Below are 19,540 nucleotides of genomic sequence, written 5' to 3' on the forward strand. Positions count from 1 at the left end.
TAGAACATGTGCTCCACACAAAATGGCTGCCGTAGTGTACCTTGGCCGTCGTTTTAAATCATGCTTGCTACAGTCTCATCTTTGGAAGTCTTTTGGTTTATATGAAACGAGGCATCAATGCAACTCAAGTGTATGTAGACTGAGTTTTTACAGTGGACGAAGATGGAATACCCAGCGAAAATTGTCGACAGCAAAAGTCGGTATCCCAGCGTTCAAGAGTAACACATCAACTCGAAAATTTGATCACCCCGATAGAGATCGAAGAATTATGGTCGTATTGCAGAAAAAGAGAGGTGAGAAAGTGCTACAGCTTCACGAGGAAGACTTGCTTAACTACTTCTCCGTGTATGGGGAAATAACTAGCGTGAGTTGGGTGCGAACCAAGGAGACAGATCAAGATACCGGAAAGGGATTCGGGTTCGTGTCATTCAGCAGTGTTCCGTCGTTCCAGAAAGCTGTTGCCTCAAAATATCATACAATAGAGGGGAGGCCAGTGCTCGTGTTCCCAGCAACGAAGAGGGCAGACTCTCAGCCTTCAAGAGTGGCTCCTCAAACTGCAGTGGTAACAGATCAGCGGGCATCAGCATCTGATGAAATTGCCTCTGAGACTGCTCTCAAAATTGATGGGAAGAGATCTAAAGGGGCACCTGTTAAGACTTATTCGAAGCCCATGGCATCGCCCGATTGGACTGAATCAGGATCGATGAAGGCAGTACCTGAATCAGCTGCCACACTTGATCAAGGGACATCTGGCGAAGCACCTTTGATGACAGCTACTGAGCCAGGAGTGATCCCCAGAGAAACAACATATTCTGCTATGAATATAGCTCAACAGGCAACACAAGAGCAGGAAGCATCTGTACAAGAAGAAGCTTTGAGCGCAGCTCCTCAACATGTGGAGGTTGCAAGAGGTGCCAAAAATGCACAAAAAGCATCAATGCATCTAGAATCTGGAAAAGTGAGATTTACAGGTAAAGCATCACCAGTGAGTCCTGAAGACCAGAAACGAAAGATTTTAGTGACTCAACGCAAAGGATGCAAAGGTGAAATGACATTGAAATCTGTGCATGATTATTTTTCAGTGTTCGGCAAAATTGAGCAAGTTCAAGAAAATAGTGACCTCATCTATGTTACATTTGAAAGTGCTAATAGTGCTGAACAGGTTATGACAATCACAAACCATAGAATTGACAATGTGATGGTGCTAGTGTCTTTGGCATATTCCAATAAACAGAGGAAACAATTGCGAATTGAGAAAGCACTGGACGATGCTAAAATAATTCAAGATCCCAGAAAAATCAAGATTGCTGAACGAGAAGGAAGAAAAATTGTGATTATGACACCTACCAGGTTCAAAGAATCTATTAGCACAGAAATGTTAGAGAACTATTTTTCCTCTTATGGAGAAATTGAAGAGATACTTGTCATAAAATCCAAAGGTTATGGCTTTGTAATATTTAAAGAGGCAGGTGATGCTGAAAAGATCTTAAAAATTCAAAACCACATTATAGGAAATGTCGAGGTTTTTGTAAAATTGTCACTGGCCTCACGACATTTAACTCAAAATGAACCAAAGAGGATTGTTGTAAGTAACATTTCTGGAGAAACATCAGAAAGGGAAATCAGGAAACACTTTGGACAATTTGGAAAAGTGGTAGAAGTTGTGTTTGCAAATACTTCAGATGATGGTGAAAGGCCAGATTCTTGCATAGTGGTCTTTGATTCTATCGACAGTGGAATTGAATCTGTTATTGGTGAATCCCACCAAATCTATACTCAACAAGATGCACTTGCTGTGAAACTCCCAGAAGACAAAGTGTTGCATGCACGTGATCTGCCAAAGCTTTTTGTGAGTAACGTTCCGGAGAGCATGACACTAGAAATGATACGATCTTACTTTGAAGAGTTTGGATTGATCCAACACCTTGGTTTTACAAGTTACAAGTCTGAAGAGGTGATATCTAACTTACATGGCATTTCAGTGGCATTTTGTGACGAGTCAGTCCTTGAAAAGACTTTACAGAAAAATTTCCATGAAATAAATAGATTTTATGTGAGGGTGACCAGGGCACCCCTAATGTTCACTCCTTCTGATTTTCTTAGCTTAAGAATACTAATGACAAGCTTACCATCAGGTATCAGTAAACATGTTGTTGAAGACTATCTTCTTCAAAACTCATGCAGAGTGGAAACTATGAAATTCATCTCACCGACAGTTTGTTTAGCTGATTTGTGGAATTTGCGTGATGTGGACAGGCTGGTGGAACAGGCATCTAAGCAACAGCATGTCATTTGTGGAAGTCCAATTTCACTTCGTCGCTACTACTGGAACAAGAAACAGGAGGACAGGTTTTAATTTTGATTCAGTTGCTTTTAAGCCAGAAGAATGGACAAAGACCTAAGTTGAAGCTTGTTTCCTTGTTATTTGATATATTGTCAACACGACATTTGCAAACTATTAATAACTTGTGTGTGATTATTTTAAACCCTCTTTAACATTTAGGGTACAACTGATTCTTTTTTCCGCCACTGGCATTTCCTTGAAAATCAGTCAAGAGGTTGTGGTGTACAATGCACTGAGCTGTGGCCCTTTTACTTGCCATGGCAAAGATATTGAAAAAAATTTACATGCACAGTCACCAGTTTGGCTACCTGAATGCGGCCATCATATGGCCTTTCAAAGAGCACTTTCATAGAAAGATACCTGTACTACTAAAGAGATCCTAGTATGAGGGCCATTAATGATGGTACAAGTATGTCTGGCTCTTTAGTGAGGAAAAAAATGAATAAAAGGAACAAATAGAAAGAAGGGCAGTCGTGATAGAATGCTAATAGTGACTGGCATTTAATTTCTCCCTACAACATCAGCCCTGAACAACATATCATAAGCTAAAGAGAATAAAGGAAATGATCACCAACTTAAGAAGCTCTTGATTGTTAAACAAATTCTCCTTGTCAGCACCTTAGGGAATGTAGAAAGAAAAGAATGGAGAATATGCATATTTATCTTAAGGCATAAAGGATTTAACTGGTGAGCAATGTGTTCTTTGGTTGAAGCAAGCTCAGTTTTTGAGAAAAATAATGAATTGTAAGCTGAGATTCCTGCCGTTATTTTAATTTTGTAGGCCCCTTTTGAGGCTGAAGATTTTATAGATGCACTACTTTTCATGAGTTTTGTAAAATTTTTCTTGGGGCGACAGTGAGTCTACACCAAACGGTACACAAAGCGGTTCACAAAACGGTCCACTAAATGTAAATAAAAGCAATATCGAGTCCTGGTTGAACATAAGAGACTGGGCTCAACTTTCACTTCCCGCAATGCAGTGGGAAGAAATAAAATGGCGGCTGTGGTTCGTCTCATGTGGACTAAATTTCGATACCCTCTTCTCGTTCAGGCGCCTAGCCTTTCTTCTGCCGCTACTTTATATTTAGCCAGAAACAGTAGGCTTCTATCCTATGCCACAAGGAATCTTTCTCCCGAACACCAGAAAAGGAAAATCATGGTCGTTGGCTTGAGAGATGGTTTGGTAGAAACTGACGCGGAGACTTTGGAACTCTACTTTAAAGCATACGGCCGAATCGAGCATGCAAAGATAGTTCGCGATCAATTGAGTGGGAAATCTAAAGGCTATGGGTTCGTGACATTTGAAAGTCCAAGCGTTGCAGGGAAAGTTCTTTCCTCACCAAACCACCGTATCGATGGCAAGGACGTGCAAGTGTTATTAGCATTGAGATCTCAGAAAAAATTCCGCGAATCGCCAATTGCAAAAGATATCCAGTCAGAAGAACTGCAAGAAAGGAAAATATTTGTATCTGCGCTCAAAACTGGTGAATATAGAACAACCGAACGGGATTTGAAGGATTATTTTTCAAACTTTGGAGAAGTTGAAGATGCCATGATTGTTTTTCCGAAAAGTTATGGATTTGTAACATTCAAAAATCCGGCGACTATCAAAGATGTCTTGTCAAACCCTATGCATATCATTAAAGGGTGGAAGATAAATGTGGAAAGACCTTTTAAGACTAAAGACAAAACTGAGATCGCACGAAAGAGAGAAAGGACGATAAATGTCTATGGTCTTTCCCCTGAAATATCAGACAATGACCTCCTCGAGCATTTCTCAAATTTTGGGGAGGTGGAGCAGGTTATTGGAAGGGATTCTGACAGCAGCCAAAACAGTCAATGCATGGTTGTGTTTAAGAGAGAAGGTGCAGCCAAAATGGCTTTGAAGCAACAAGTGCAAGTGATTGCATCTCAGTTAAAAATTTATGTAAAACCATTGTCTGTCAATAAAGAATCAAACAAAGTACTGGTACGTGGTGCCCCTGCAGATGTTACCTTGGAAGCATTACAACTCTACTTTGAACAGTTTGGAGACATTGTGCGAATGGACCTAACATCAGATCATCATCGTCCCACACATGCTGATATCCATGGCGTGAAATATCGAATCAACATAGGTTGGCCCACTGTTGAGTTTGCAAATGTAGACGCTGTGGAGAAAGTCTTACTACATGATCATGTGATCTGTGGCCAGGATGTTGACGTAAGGAGAGTGGATGAAAGGGCTTTGTCAACCGGTGCATTTAAATTAGAGACAGAGCGAAGCATGATGATTCTAATTGATGATCTAGATCGGAACGTTAGCAAGGAAACTATCATTGATTATTTCACAGGTCAGTCACTGATGGTTCAGTCTGTGGTGCTTAGGTTGGAGAGTAATGCCTCTATGTCTTGTGTGGTGGGGTTTTGGAATTTGGATGACGTTGATGAAGTTGTCAATCAAGCATCAAAACAAGATGGTATTTTATTTATTGGTGGTAAGCCAGCATTTGTGCGACGCCTTCATTGGGAGAGTACGCAAGAAAACATGGAAAACAATACACGAGGAGACTTGTTAAATGATTATTAGAGCAACTTTTGACTAAAAATTTTAAACCGTAAGAGTGACAAGCAACAAATTTCTCCTAACAATAATTATGATCCCTGAATCATGCACTAAGGTTACGAGAACAAATAACTAACTTATGGTAGCCCACCAGCCACAGACTAGAAGAAATTCAGTTTTGGCTAGTGGTTTTCAATTTCCAGTAGCCAGTTTGGCTAGTAAACAAACTGAAATTGTCATAACATCTAAGATGTCACTAGCCACTTGGCTGGTAAGTTGAAAAGTTAGTGTTGAGCCCTGTAAAAAGTTTTGATTGTTAAACAAATTCTCGTTGTCAGCACTGAAAGATAGAGGACTGAGAATATTAATACCGATATTAGGGCATAGAAAGTTGAGTCATTAGAAATCCAAAATACATCACTATGCTCTGTGATTTCTTTAGAAAACTATTTCCTCACTCAACCAATCAGATGCTATACTAATTGCACTTATAACATAGCTTGTAAATTTGTGCAATCAAATTCAATTGCACAAGCATGCTTCAATTTCTCATTGTGCACATTGATGATGTGAATTTACACACTTGAATTTACCTGTCAGTTTTTGACCAATCTGAGGTGAGATCATTGAGGCATAGCAAAATACTTACTTTTCCAAAACAGAATAAACAATGTACTGAAGCATAGAAGAGGGAATTTCTGCCCTTTATACATAAACTTCAGTGTTGAAAATGTTATAAAACAATTGGTTCAAGTGTCAGCTGTGCATTCAACAAATATTGAAGCACTTGGGAAGTTAGGAGCACACTCGAGAAGCTAGAGTTGCTTTTGGCTGCACCTTGAGCAATTCTTACGCATCTTTTGAGCGCTCCAAACTTCCTGCAGGCTTCAATTCTTGATGAATGCTTGCTGATGCATGAACTAATTGTTAACTGTGACTTAACCACTTGCAATTTTTAAATTTTTTTTTAAAAGCAGGGTAGAGACTTAATTTAGAATTGAACCTTTAAGAACCATAAGTTTTCACTGCTTAAAGGAAAAAATGCAGCTAACCTAAGTCACACTTAAAATCTATACTAAAAGAAAAACCATACATTTCAAAGATATTTAAAACAGCATTAAAAATACAGGTTTTGTTAAGTGTAGTGAATACTCCTTTACTGAAGTGTAATTGTTTACCTCAAGCTGTGGTCTTTTCTGATATCGTCCTTTATTTTCCCTCACTTGTCATCAGTGTAGCTATTGCTGCACCAAGTACTTTGCTACTCATATGCACTACCCAGAAAACATTCAATTTTTACCAGGTAAAGCTAAAACAAAAACACTTCATTCCAGAACGTTTAATAAATTATTTTAAGTAGATATAAAAATAATGTGAAAAAGCCTTAAGTTTTTTAACTGGTTCATAACAGTGCCAAAAACTTCAAAAGGACTAATAGTGGCTGTGAATTGTATCAGTCATCCAGTTGAGAATATGATGAAAAGAAAATGCGTTGCGGATGTGCCAAGTCATCCATCACGTGACACTTGTGGGACCAAGGCTGACTCGGCAGTTTCCTGATGAAGGCCATGTGATGAGGCCGAAACGTCGATCGTCGTCTATAATTTTCTAGTATTTGAATTATTTTCTTTTTATCAAGGACTAATAGTATTTGCCAACTAACCCTTTCTCTCCCAGAAGTGATTAACATGTAACTTCTCCTTATAATATCCATACATAATCCAGCAAACAGGCAATAAGAATACTCAAACTAATCAGGTATAGGTTGTTACCTTGATCTAACATGAAATTCTTGTAACTAATTTACGAGGAAATATGAAGCAGCTAGAGGGAAAATTAACAATCAAATCTAAGAAGTTAAAAGAGTTACTTTGTAACATTATGGACAACAAAAAATGGTTAAGGTTGGTAAAGATGCAGTCAAGCAAAGTGGCCCATACAGCAGGAACTCTTCCTGATTTCCATAGCATGAAGTAACAATAATTAGTACTACTTCTCCCCCCTCCCCCCCCCCCCCCCCCCGTGATGGGATGCCATCCATCACACAGTTACCCCTCAGCATTTCTTCAAGCTTCCTTGACAATTGCCTGCGTCCGTTTACACTCCAGAGTGGAGAGAGAAGCATTGTGAACACAATGAAGTAATCGTTTTGTCCGGGAACACAACACAATGACCTAACCAGGTTTCAAACTGGGACCTCTTGAATCAGTGCAGGGGCCTGTTTCTCAAAAGTCTTGGTATCTTAATGGGCCTGTAAAGCTGTTCTGTTTTCATCCATGATGGAGATTTCAAAAGTCACTTAAAATGATTCAATAAACCTATCAGTTAAAGAAACAAAAAGGACTGGTTTGGCTGCCAGAACCTGCTTTCTTATCCTTTAAATTTTTATTTTAAAACATGGCTTTGGGTCTGGTAAGCTAACGGGGCTTTCATGAAACAGGCTCCAGGGCACTAACCACGGGCTCAATGTGTTGTACTAAGAATGGTAGGCCATAAATTTCGCTTAGTGATCTTCTAGTATGGACAGTTCTCTGACATCCCTACCGACCTTTAAGGTCGGTTCTCAGTCAAAACAACATCCATTTAAATGCTTTATATGATCTACAACAATTTAAAACTTAAAATCTCAGTGGTTGCAATTTAAAATTCTTCATGTTTGTGCCATGCAGGGTGTTCAGTCTGTGTTACAGTGTTGTCTTCCATAGATTCAACAGCTTTCAAAGCTTCCTTTGTGTCCAAGTGAACCCGCTTCAGGCGATTTATTAGATCTTCATCATCCTCACCTGCTGGCTTGAAGTCACATCCCCTATATCCTTTGGAATCTTTACAGAACTTTATGAATCTGGTGAGAGCAAATTAAAGAGAAATATTTGTTGGGTTCTTGTGATCAACAACTATAAGAATATTACACTTTGTGTAATAAAGTGGTTGAGTTTATAGGATTCTAGTGTTTTAATTATACTTTAACAACACAAATTGAAGTGGCTCTAATAACTTGCTTGCAAATGCAGTTTAAAAAATTGTAAATGTTAAGAATTAAATTTGTGACCAAATTTCTAGTTAAAAAACTGCTGCCTTAAATTATCACAACATGCAACAAAGTCTGTTGATTACCTATTCCAGTGTCGATCTTTGCTTAGAACGTGAGGATTTCCAACCACAATCAGTAAAGCTTGAGCCCTTGTGATTGCGACATTAAACCGCTAAAAAGGGTTAACAGGAAATATCTCTCAATTAGTATTAATAACTCCTGGAAACAACTTAAGCTTTAATTTATAAGTATATAGCTAATAAGGTTATTCAAAAATTAAGGTAATTTGGTTTTATCAACTAAGTTGATATAATGTAAATTGGCCTCTGTAAAGAGTTTAAAAGCAAATTAACTTGTTTCCACCACTTAAAAAATGATTAATGTAAAAAACATTTAGAATTGATTTAAAATAAATAAACAGTCAAACATTAAATATAAAAATCTGGTGAAAAGTTATCAGGGGTGAGGGTCGTATATTGAAGGGCACCAGAATCTTGCCTCCTTGATGAAGAGTACTGTTTTGTAAACTAACTTAAAGGTACTTTATGATTCATATCATTTGTACATGAGTACCAGTTTTGCTCTAGTCCTCCGAATGAAGGCAAAGTGAAAAAGCAGGTCCCATTGGAATTATTTAAAAATGCAGTTTTTCCTTTATGGAGGAACAAACCTTTGGATTCTTCAAGAAACCCAGTTTGAACTGTGCATCAAGCTGAAGATATTCATGGCTGCTTCGCACTGTGGATATGATAATAACTCGTCTTTCTTGTCCTTGGAATTCTTCAACAGAACCAACCTTCACATCTGTAATGTTAGCCTTGTCAAGCAGAATCCTTATTTTCTGAACCTTAAATTGATTAGCATGTAGACGTAAATTATTAATTTCATTCAGAAATTCAAACTGAACTACCACTTTTATCTGTTTTTCTCATAACTTTTGATTAAGCCCTTCACTTGTAACTTAAAAGATGGGGGGGGGGGGGATCTTTCCAAATTCAAAGTATCTAGAGCGATCTCAGTCTACAACCATTTTTCAATTCATAATACTTATAGTGTTTTGTACATCTTATGACATTGATTATTTTGATCATTTTCCTGATCAAGATTTAACATGTTATTTACATGTTATTATTATATAGATACTGATGAAATACCAGGATTTCTCCTTTTACTAAAAAATCATATCTTCACCGCGCACAATGAAGATACTATTTTTATCTTTCACGTGCGAGGATATTGGTGTGGCCATGGTTACAAACATAATTACCCAATTGCTGTTTCGAAAATGAATTTAAAAAAGTTGTCTTTTATGTGGAAATTTCATCAGTATCTATATAATAAACAGAACATTACATGGCTGCCTCGGGATACAAATTTTATCTTCTCGTGCTGAGAGATACTTTCAGCACGAGAAGATAAAATTCATATCCCCAAGCGGCCATGTAATATCCTCTATTTAACACATAACTATTTAATATACATAGAATGTACCTGTTTTCTGTAGGGTGAAATGACCCCAATCTGAGAGGTAAGCACATTGATTCCTCTTGCATCCTTCAAGTCTTTGACATACTGCACAACCACAGCTGCCTCCTCGGGGTTGAAGAATGATGGACTTTTCTCCTCACGCATGTCACGTCCCTTGATTCCTTCAAAAACAATTGGAAATCCCTTGCAAGGAAGACGACTCCAGTTGCATAAGGATTCTCTTTTTAGCTTGTCAGCACAGGATTCTAGTTCATCATCGTAGAACATCTCATTCGGCAGCTGGAGAAATAAAAAAATGTGATGTTGAAAAATTGATGAGAACATGCATATAATTATGTCATAATCAGGGGATTCAATAAACTTAAACTCCAAAAGCAGCTTTCAATGATGTCATAGGCAGCTGGGCCTGGAAAAGGGGCTGTAAGGCAAAACCGTAGGAGATTAGACAGATGGTGGTACAACTCCTGTAAAAGTTATTGAAACCGGCCAATAATATTAAAAGCATAGTTCAATTTGATCTATAATCTCTGAGAGTGAAGTTCACAGGAGACTTTTTTCCTTTGCCTCAGTAAAATTAACAGTTATGTTGTGGAAGTAACAAGACTGAGTTCAGCTTCTGCAGAAATGCTCCGATAGTTAAAAGGGTCAGGCCCAAGTAATGTTAGAGCTGGTTAAGAGTGACTTTATTCAACTGATAATAAAATCTCTATCTGGTGGATAGCTTAGTAAGTTTTTTTATTATCACATATATCTGCTGGTTTGCGCTTCATCAGTTGGATAGCATTACTGGTGCCTGCCCTTTGAACAACTGCAGCCAGCTGCAGTTCCATCTAGTATCTACGCTTCGCATGTGCAGGCTGTTGAACTCGAACAAATTTTTAACCCACCTCTAAGATAGATGGATGTGATCTGTAGTTCTTCAATAACTTTGTGATAATCAGTGGGTTATATTCTCCAAGTTCATCTTCCTCATCTTGTAGTATTCGTCCATAGAAAGGCAACTTTGTCATCATCCATTCCAAAAGGGATATACCAAGGCCATGCTGGAAAAAAGAAATTTAATCAAATGCCAAACAGTGAGAATATTACATAATTCTGCACCACCCAATTAAGCCTATCTGCAAGTTATCACGATTTATTTTACCTTAATAGCTACTGGAGATCGCAGCACTGGGCCAAGCTGTTGGGGATCCCCTGCTAAGACTAGTTGTCCCCCTCCTGGAGTTTCTGTGCTGAACATTCCTGCCAGGGGGACCAAGCATTCAGGCTGCAAGGAGTGGCCAGCTTCATCAATGAACACATGAGTAAAGTGATGGTTGGGAATCTCAGCCGAGACTAACCTGAAAGGGGTAAAAAAAAATTGATAAATAAGCCAGAAAAAAAAAAAAACTGTCAGATACATTGTAAAACAATCACAATTATCCTGACTTAGAAATTTTAATGACTGATAACTGTTGTGCCAATGCAGTATTTTATGTAGTTTTTTGTGTGCATGGAATTTCTTTTTTGTCATTATGCCATCTTGATTGAGAGTCTGTGCATTTTAACTGGTATATAGCTGTTCATGGCAAAATAATTTTACCCGTGAATTATAACCACCATGAGCATATTCTACTGTGATGGTTACAATTTTTTTAAAATTTGCTTTACAGTGCTAGTGCCCTATTCACATTTTTCTTCATTGTAATTTCAGTATGACCTTCAAACAAAAGTGTAATTATAATTGTAATTACATTACAAATATATCAAAATTAGCAGTCATTGTCAGTGATAACAACCTTCCTGCAGTGATCAGAGTGCAAACTACAAGACGCTTGTCCATGATCTCCTCTTTACATGGGAAAAAGAAGTCCCCTCCTGATGTCAGACAGCAGACATCCTGCAAATAAGAGGTGTAATCATCTAACATCAGTATGCATGTTCTCCATACTAGCTGTCCTCTAGACATTTCCCAAGGTACAGACTGAGGGAAGAATTAATTTGCTTAACAATTAAGAGTCTCAATTTATTAAAAGTAGTCTTTGTAGCCATTGTTTGGTCTTGTCACACAACTGACTTTTTCTGACCCCACCACTGCAAGGGTGATAATTTCCTTTGTTATCCGAATGTGCTTTGTAGGGTACAAATAATTAACACGCAAGATGAGTACAAATGACATGATATTTGTACTTCAGAAATATGCACAAAATTTGCCTGCACTGAAATAGCAATTTGCCCTGTTGGATAATAAATCTCTTATATAAGCGTATTGTTGTGTAGTATTGCTATGTGTTGTTTGTATTTTGACTTGCCCTACAGGCTTATCAAAATACAGCACAACTTGTAAAAAAATATTAATACTCAGCGATACTACACAACAAAATGTCTAATAAGATATATTTATTTTAGTGTCCATAATGTTTAATTCAGGGGCGATAAAGTAAGGAGAAATAAGAGGCTGGTCACTCTTAAGCATTAAAGACCAGGTTGATAATTATAAATCATAACATTTTTTGCCAGTGCACAATTTCTCTTACCTTAATATCTTTTGGCAGTGATAACAGTGACCTTCCAAAGGCATTCAGCCGAATGGCCTTTGACCTTGGGATAACTGTGTGCTCCATAACTCTCTGTAATAGCAGATCTGCTGCACTGTTGGATGGAGCACAGGCAAGAACGCAACTCTCAGGGAACAACTTCAATACCTGAAAATGTATCAAACATCTTTATTTAGAATTAATTTATAAAGAAATAAATTTAATTTAAAGGAAATTATTATTGGTATTAGAGCATTTTTTATCGTCATCAGTAAACTTAATAGCCAATGATATAAACTTAATATAGACAATTGAAAGTGATATTATATTAGGTATCAAGGAAATCTGGTCTGTATTACTTCAGTTAATACACATTTGTAGCATATGGATTGAGATATTCCTATTAATGGCCTTTAAATCCTGAAATCAAACATAGTACCAGGGCTTGACCCAAACTTTTCAACTTACTAGCCAAGTGACAAGTGTAAACTTAGATGTTACGACAATTCCAGTTTGTTTATTAGCCAAACTGGCTGGTGGAAATTGAAAATCAATGGCCAAAACTGAATTCCTACTATCCTGTGGCTTGTTGGCTACCATTAGTGTTGAGCCCTGAATACACTTGGGCAGCCTGTGACCAAACCTGTTTGATAGCTTCCACTATTGTCACAGTCTTTCCTGTTCCAGGAGGTCCAAAAACCAGGTATGGAACTGGTCTTGATGTCCCAGCAACAATGTTCTTCACAGCCTGTTCCTGTTCCTTGTTATCCTGAAGCTTTGCATCAAAAAAACTACAAGCAATTTGAAAATATACATGACTTGTGTAAGTGAAATTTTAAAAGATTTCAAATAGGGATGGGAAAGATGTGTAATAAAAAATTCCATTCCCAAAAGTGATAACCATAGAAATTCTCATCACAGTTTAAATACATAATCCAAGAAATGGGTAACAAGAAAAGACAGACTCGTTGGTGTCAGAGGGTGTTACTAGGATTGTAAAACAGCAGACTCTCTCAATTTTTTGTTATAATCTAATCGACAGGAATTTATAGTGGCTATAGAAGGAAGAATTATTTCATAAAACTGCAACACGTCTTGGGAATGAAATTAAGAATTCTAGACTGAGGTTCTTAATTAGAATTGAATTATTTTTAATTATACATTAATGATAACATCCTGAAAAGTGTACAGTCACACCTCGTGACCAGACATGTTTTGTTACAACTTTATATAATCATTAATACCCTAAGAGAGACCAACATCTCATTTCTCCTCACAGTCGTTCTGCTGACTGATTCATTAAGATGACGAGAAGAAAGGAAATTGATCGCCAACTTTAGAAGCTTTGATCATTAAGTGAATCTTCCTTAACTGACTTTCACTACTAATATCTCATTTTATTTTAATTAGTATAAATTCTCACTATAGTCTGCCACATACAATTCTTTTATTATTAGTTTGGAGAATTTGGTATTGGATCAACTGATGATCCCCTAATTGACATTTTTCTTTATTAATTCTCATCACTTGTCTGACCGATATGGTTTTGATCGTGGAAAGAGAAATTCTGTCTTGGTCACTTGTGGGGGTATTAATAAAAGGGTTAAGCTTGTCGGCATACTGGTTAGCTCAATTGGTAGAGCGCTGGACTGTTGTGTGGGAGGTGAAGGGTTTAAGCCCTGGCTGGACCAACACTCGAGGTCTTAAAATAAAGGAGAATGTGCTACCTTTCTATGACATCAAGAAATGGATAGATAAGGACGAATATTTAACCATAGGTCCCGTCTCCTGCAGGGTTAGGGGTAGGAGACGTTAATTTCCCACACACAAGATCACTGTGTGGTGGATGTCCTCCCCTGGGATGGGATGGGTGGGTATATCAGCTGAAGATGGGCTGTATTGCCCTTTGCAGATTAGACATTTAGATTTAGATGATGTTATGGTGCAAAGGGTTAATAAACTTTCAATTAAAATGAAAATAATCTTTAAGATCATAATACCTAAAATCTAGCTCACTTCCTTGCAAGAAAGGATCTAGGTGTGTGCCAATGGCAAGTCTTAAAGAGGCAACTTGTGTCTCTTCTTCTATCATTTGGAAACCAATTTCTAGAGCTCTATGCATCAGTTTTAAGGGTGTTCTGTTAAATGTGAATCTGACATTCAGTTTCATTCCCTTGATATATTTCGTATGGAATCTGGAAGGGAAAGAAAACTTACTAAGTATAGCAGGCAGAGGTAAAAATCTGTAGCCAATTGTGATCAGTTGAGTGATCATGTTATCAATAAACAAGCTAGTGAGTCAGTCAATGGATTTAGTGAGTCAGTCAGCAAATCAGTTATACCATAGCAGGTAGGTCACAGCCACTCACTGGGTGGATTAGTAATTTACTCACTCAGTCAACAGAGCTGAATAATGAAATGCTACGTCAGCAGGTATGCGGTCAACAGTGTGGGCTCAAGTATCCTAGGTTTAAAATTTAGTGAAATTAGCGGAAAATAATAAGGGCTGACCTTTAAAACCGAGGAACTCTGTTTTCGTCGAAGGCACTTTCCTATTTCCAAAGGTTTACAGGAGAAAATTCATTTTTGAAAATTTTTAGGGGGTGTACCAAATTTTTGGAGGTTGTTCTGTAAAAGAAAAGCGGCAAGGAAAACGACGCCTTGAAGCAACAGAATAGGAAATCAACCATGCCAACGACTCAAAATCTGTGTTTCCGCGGCAAAACCTGGCACATGCGTTTACGTTATTCAGCTCTGTCCACTAAGTCCGTTAGTCATTTATTGAGCCGTCTGTAAGTCTCTGAGTCAGTCAGTGGCCAGCTAGTGGGTGAGTCAGTAAGTCAGTCAGTCACTTTTTCAGTCAGTCAGTAACTGATTCATCCACTGAGTGGGTGGGTTAGAGTGAGTAAGAAAGTAAGAGAACAAGTAAGGGAGTGAATGAGCCATTGAACCAGTCTGTCTGTCAGCTGGTTAGTCAGTCAACCGCCTAACCGCCTAACTCACTTGGGAGAGAACTTTAAATGCACATCATTTAAGCCTAAGATGTGGACAAATCCTTGATACTCTTCTTTTTCTAGCTGCCCTCTCTTGTCTTTCATCCTCACCAAGATCTGGTCACCTCTCACAACTGATGGTCGATTCTCTGCAAGTCCAGGAACCTGAACAAAAAAAAAAAAAACACCATCAGCACATCATAATCACTGCCTGCTGTGTCTTTTGTGTTATTTGGGCATATCACATCTTCTGAAATAAATGTCTTGTGTCAATTATCCTTTTTTTGAGACCTTTTCGATAAGATAAGGTTTTCCTGCACATACCTGTTTAGCAAAGTTTGCTAAGGCTCTCAGAGAATTTCTAGGATCAGTTTGTGTTATTGTCAGTAGCGTTCTAAAAAGTCTGAGAATTAAATACTGAGAAAGTCTTTGGCCTGTCACTGTCTCTGGTCAAGTTAAACTTTGTCTAAGGCCTATTGGCCGGGTCACATTATTTTACCAAAATGCTGTCATGTGTAATATTAGTGACACTACCTTTAGGATCAGAAATCCTCCTTGAGTCGATGGAGTGAGAACCACATCCTCCATGTCATAATGACGAATGTCAACTTCCATTTGAAGTTCCTCAATGTGAAGAAGTGAAGCAAACTTTTGAGAGTATTCTGGCATTTGTGGTGCAACTTCAAGCTCCAAGAGTGTTGATAGTTCTTCACCAGGTTTGCCTTGATTTAATCTCAGACGCAATTGGAAGGGGATGTGGTAGTCTTTGAGAGGGGTGGCGTACCGCAGTTTACTGTCAGGTCTGCACATAAAAGAAGATACGTGTATATTTGGTCTGCTGGCAATTGAATTTATGTCACATCAAGTACAAATATTGTGCCAATCACAGTTAAGTTAACAATCACTAAAAACTCCATCCCCAAAACTCGAAATTAGATTTGTCATCAGAGGCCCAGATGTGTTCTAAAAGGACCCTGTTAGCATCATGCTCAAAATTTATATTGGCCAGTTGGCACATTATGCTTGAGTGACTGGATGCATGGCACAACAGCATCATTTAAGAGTGCTGTTCAAAAGACTTTACCTCAGAACATTCTTGTCCAAAAAAGTCAACAGTTATTTTTTCATTTACAGAGAGTTTGGCAAATGGGTGTTTAGTATCTCAAATTTTCTTATAACATACAGTTTCTTGTAGTGATTACAGGACTTTGCATTGCTCACTTTAGTCTGCGTGCTATTATAAAATTATACTTATTGATTGCTTAACATTTTCTAATTTTTTTTGTTAGTCAACAAACAATCGCAGACACAATAATGAATCGTAACTCAATCCAATTATCATTAAATACTCAGCTGATAATTTTTTTTTGCCAACATACCGTGGAGGAGGAATTCCACCTATGATTTGAACTTTGGGATCCACCACTCTTGCTACAGCCTTGGGATGCCGATACTTGTGTACTGGAAGGATGCTCTCGACATCCTCATTAGTCCCTTGTCCCGTCAAGAACCGCGCTATGTGATATGTCTGTGCTGTGTCTCCTTCCTCTTCAAATTCAAACACAATTGGCTGCTTAAATTCTCCTAGACAGCTTGGTTTAAAGAGTGCTGATATTTTGTAAGATTTCCCAACAGGTAGTTTAATAACCTTATTGACTTTTCCAGTAACTGTGACACTGTGTTTATCCGAAAGCATAAAATCACTCACAGACTCCAGGGCTACAAATCGCTTCAGTTTAATGGCATTGGTACCTGCATTCTTCACAGTAATTTCTGTGATTGGCGCACTATCTGTTAAACGCGTTTGGCCAAAATCTATCACACCATGTTCCCTGTCCAAATCTGAACAAACTCTTACTCCATTTTTATCTTGGATGAACGATTCTCTGCACAAAAGAACAACATGAAGAAACTCTCAGTTTATTCACACTTTAACACCAAAAAATGACTAAAATATAACTTTTCCCTATAACATCCATACCAAATTCCTGGTAATAATTTATAAGGAAAAAGTTTAGTACCTAGAGAGAAGAATCAGCAATCAAATCTTGGGAGTTATCTGTCAAGGGTTAGGGGTCACTCTTCTATTTAACAATTATTTGCCGAAGGCAAGGTGAATATCATCAAATAATCCCTGAGACGAAGTCGAGGGGATTATTGGACAATATTCACTGAACCTGAGGCGAATAATTGTTTTAGTATAATTTCAGAGCTGAACTACTGAGAAATTTCTAAAATCATAACATTTTAGTAACATTTATTAACATTTTATTTTAACATTTTATATAAACCGCATGGAGTGGCTTATATACCGCCTCCCGGATAGCTCAATGGATAGAGTGCTGGACTGTTGTGCGGGAGGTCGAGGGTTCGATCCCCGGCCGGACCAACACTCAAGGTCTTAAAATAATTGAGAAGAATTTGCTACCTTTCTACAATTAACATCAAGAAATAGTTAGATATTCTAGTCTTCTCGGATAGGGACGAATAAATGGAGGTCCCGTCTCCTGCAGGGTTGGGGTAGGAGACGTTAATTTCCCACACAAGAGATTACTGTGTGATGGATGTCCTCCCCTGTGGTGGGATGGGTGGGGAGGTGAGATCGATAGACTGAAGCAGCTGCCAGAGGCGCCTGATATGCTGACGTCTGTTCTCAACCTTACACTGCGCCCGTAACTCAGCCTCTGGGCTGCAAGTGGTCCGATATAAACTATATTCGTATAACTATATTCGTATATAGTGTCATATAATGAACCGCTCAACCAATCAGATTGCTGGAAACTCTTTGCTCAGCTCTGAAATTATACTAAAGAGAAATGCAACTGAGCACAATTTTGTTTGTTCAGTTCTAGATCACAGATGAGGTCACAATATCATAGATCAGAGTACACAGTCAATCAAAGGTTACATCAATAACCTAACTTACTTGTGTTTGAGAAATAACTTTTTCAACTCCATCACAGGATCATCATCATCGTGTTCTGAAAACTTTTCCCTGTCTGTTTCATCAATATCCTTTTCATCATCTTCTCCCTTTGCTTTGGATGCCTTTTTTTGCTTGCGTTGCACAAATGACTGGTCGACTGCTAGGACCAAGCGACGGCCCTTCCGTTCAAAGTATAACAATGTATCAGAACCATCTTTACTCTTAACCAATTTCTTCATCCTTTTGAGGTGAAACAAGATTGTGGAGAAAGACACAGTAGGTGATGAATGATCCAATGTTTTCTTAAACTGATCATAATACACCTGTCTAAGCTCCATTTTAGTCGATGGTCTGAGACGCTCTGTTGACAAGAACTTCCAGAATTGTTTTGTGACATTCTTTTTATATTCATTTCCTGGATGAGGCATTTTTGTTTCCTAAATCCTATTCAGGTTGGAAAAAAAATGAAGGTTTAGAATAAGACCCAGTCTAATAATAATAATAATAATAATAATAATAATAATAATAATAATAATAATAACAACTGATAAAACTAATCAGCAATCTAATAGATCGGCTGGTATAAATTAGTGATCAGCATGATAAATAGTATCGATCAAAATCAAAGGAGAAACCCTATAAAGAACTATTAAAAGTCTGAATTAAAATTAAAAAAAAATATAATTAAAAAAAAAGCTAATACTTTAAAAAACACTTTGACCACTAAGGGTGACTAACATCTAATTTGTCCTTACACTGTCCCCCCCTGAATCACACATTCAGGTCAGGAGAATAAAGGAAACAATCACCAACTAAAGAAGCTCTTGATTGTTAAACAAATTCTCCTTGTCAGCAGCTTAGGATATGAACAGAGAACAGTTTGGAGAATATGCAGACTGATGTTAGGTGTTAAAGGATTAATGATCATAATCATTGTTCAAGGGACCAGTCAACAAAAATACTCTGCAGTTTAGCCCACAAAAAGTACCTCAAAATAGACTACTTTAAAGGCATTGAACTGAAGATCTGGCAGCTGTTTAAACGTGTAGTGCAGACCTTGGAAAATAGAGACTATTTCTTTGACATTAAACTGATGATCTGGCAGCTGTTTGACATGTAATGCAGATGTCAGCAAGTATTCCGTACAACCCGTCATCAATTATGGTTACTTCTATACAGTTCATGGATAAAGAAACAATAGCAAAAATACGAGATTTCCATCAGGAATACAGCTTTGTTCTAAAATTGTCAGAGGTTTTACCGAAATCTTTCCGAGATCTTTTAGTCCAGCATGAAAAGGTCTCCGGTTTACTAAAGATCCATTCATCATCCGATCCAAAGTCGGATAGTAAAAAAGAATTGACATGTCTAATCTCGATCGTTGGTTAAATGCACATCAATCCAAGTGCCAAGGGTTCTGATTAGAGCACATTGCGTGGAAAAAAATTGCTTAGAGCACTATTACGGAAGTAGAATAAAGTAGAAAGAAAACGTTACACTGCACAAGGTTTTTCCCACCTTTTAAAGTGGTCGACGAAATCCAGACTCCAATTTTTAAGGACGATTAAATTCGTTGGCGATTACTTAAAACGATCGCTTTACCATAAACGTTGAAACGTTATAAATAGAATACATAAATATATCAAAATTTCTTTTTAAGAAAATTTACAAAGAAAAATTCAAGATTGGTAGAATTA

At 37.7% G+C, this 19,540-nt stretch overlaps 3 protein-coding genes across 4 annotated transcripts; 2 read left to right on the plus strand and 1 right to left on the minus strand.

Annotated features, from left to right (window-relative positions):
* Positions 1-2,500, plus strand: LOC111335766 (uncharacterized). The gene has a single exon (XM_088760130.1). It carries the CDS (start codon positions 23-25, stop codon positions 2,354-2,356), a length of 2,334 nt encoding a protein of 777 aa, XP_088616256.1. The 5' UTR covers positions 1-22; the 3' UTR covers positions 2,357-2,500.
* An 806-nt stretch (positions 2,501-3,306) lies between these two features.
* LOC111335771 (uncharacterized) lies at positions 3,307-5,054 on the plus strand. The gene has a single exon (XM_022941768.2). The coding sequence runs from the start codon at positions 3,339-3,341 to the stop codon at positions 4,911-4,913; it is 1,575 nt and encodes a 524-aa protein (XP_022797503.2). The 5' UTR covers positions 3,307-3,338; the 3' UTR covers positions 4,914-5,054.
* A 2,310-nt stretch (positions 5,055-7,364) lies between these two features.
* On the minus strand, positions 7,365-19,501 carry LOC111335770 (RNA helicase MOV-10-like). Of its 2 annotated transcripts, XM_022941766.2 has the most exons (15): positions 19,362-19,501; positions 17,844-18,287; positions 16,297-16,803; positions 15,452-15,719; positions 14,928-15,082; positions 13,925-14,119; positions 12,568-12,715; positions 11,925-12,092; positions 11,187-11,287; positions 10,553-10,748; positions 10,296-10,451; positions 9,412-9,687; positions 8,591-8,767; positions 8,004-8,092; positions 7,365-7,731 (listed from the first exon to the last, which is right to left on the minus strand). In XM_022941766.2, exons 2-15 carry the CDS (start codon positions 18,269-18,271, stop codon positions 7,530-7,532), a joined length of 3,066 nt encoding a protein of 1,021 aa, XP_022797501.2. In that variant the 5' UTR covers positions 18,272-18,287; positions 19,362-19,501; the 3' UTR covers positions 7,365-7,529. The 2 variants fall into 2 exon arrangements, with proteins under 2 accessions (XP_022797501.2, XP_088616253.1); XM_088760127.1 differs by lacking the exon at positions 13,925-14,119 and having other exon boundaries at positions 7,389-7,731.
* Between the last annotated feature and the right edge of the window lie 39 nt (positions 19,502-19,540).

This window comes from Stylophora pistillata, chromosome 5 (genome assembly GCF_964205215.1).
Source record: "Stylophora pistillata chromosome 5, jaStyPist1.2, whole genome shotgun sequence".
Classification (NCBI taxonomy): Eukaryota; Metazoa; Cnidaria; class Anthozoa; order Scleractinia; family Pocilloporidae; genus Stylophora; species Stylophora pistillata.

Excerpts from the sequence above, each read along its gene's own strand:
- LOC111335770 (XM_022941766.2), bottom strand. The coding sequence starts at position 18,271 with ATGCCTCATCCAGGAAATGAATATAAAAAGAATGTCACAAAACAATTC. Across the intron at positions 14,120-14,927 it reads CATTTAAAGTTCTCTCCCAA|ATTCCATACGAAATATATCA; the intron begins GTGAGTTAGGCG and ends TTTCCCTTCCAG. Across the intron at positions 7,732-8,003 it reads AAAGATCGACACTGGAATAG|ATTCATAAAGTTCTGTAAAG; the intron begins GTAATCAACAGA and ends TGCTCTCACCAG.
- LOC111335766 (XM_088760130.1), top strand. The coding sequence starts at position 23 with ATGGCTGCCGTAGTGTACCTTGGCCGTCGTTTTAAATCATGCTTGCTA.
- LOC111335771 (XM_022941768.2), top strand. The coding sequence starts at position 3,339 with ATGGCGGCTGTGGTTCGTCTCATGTGGACTAAATTTCGATACCCTCTT.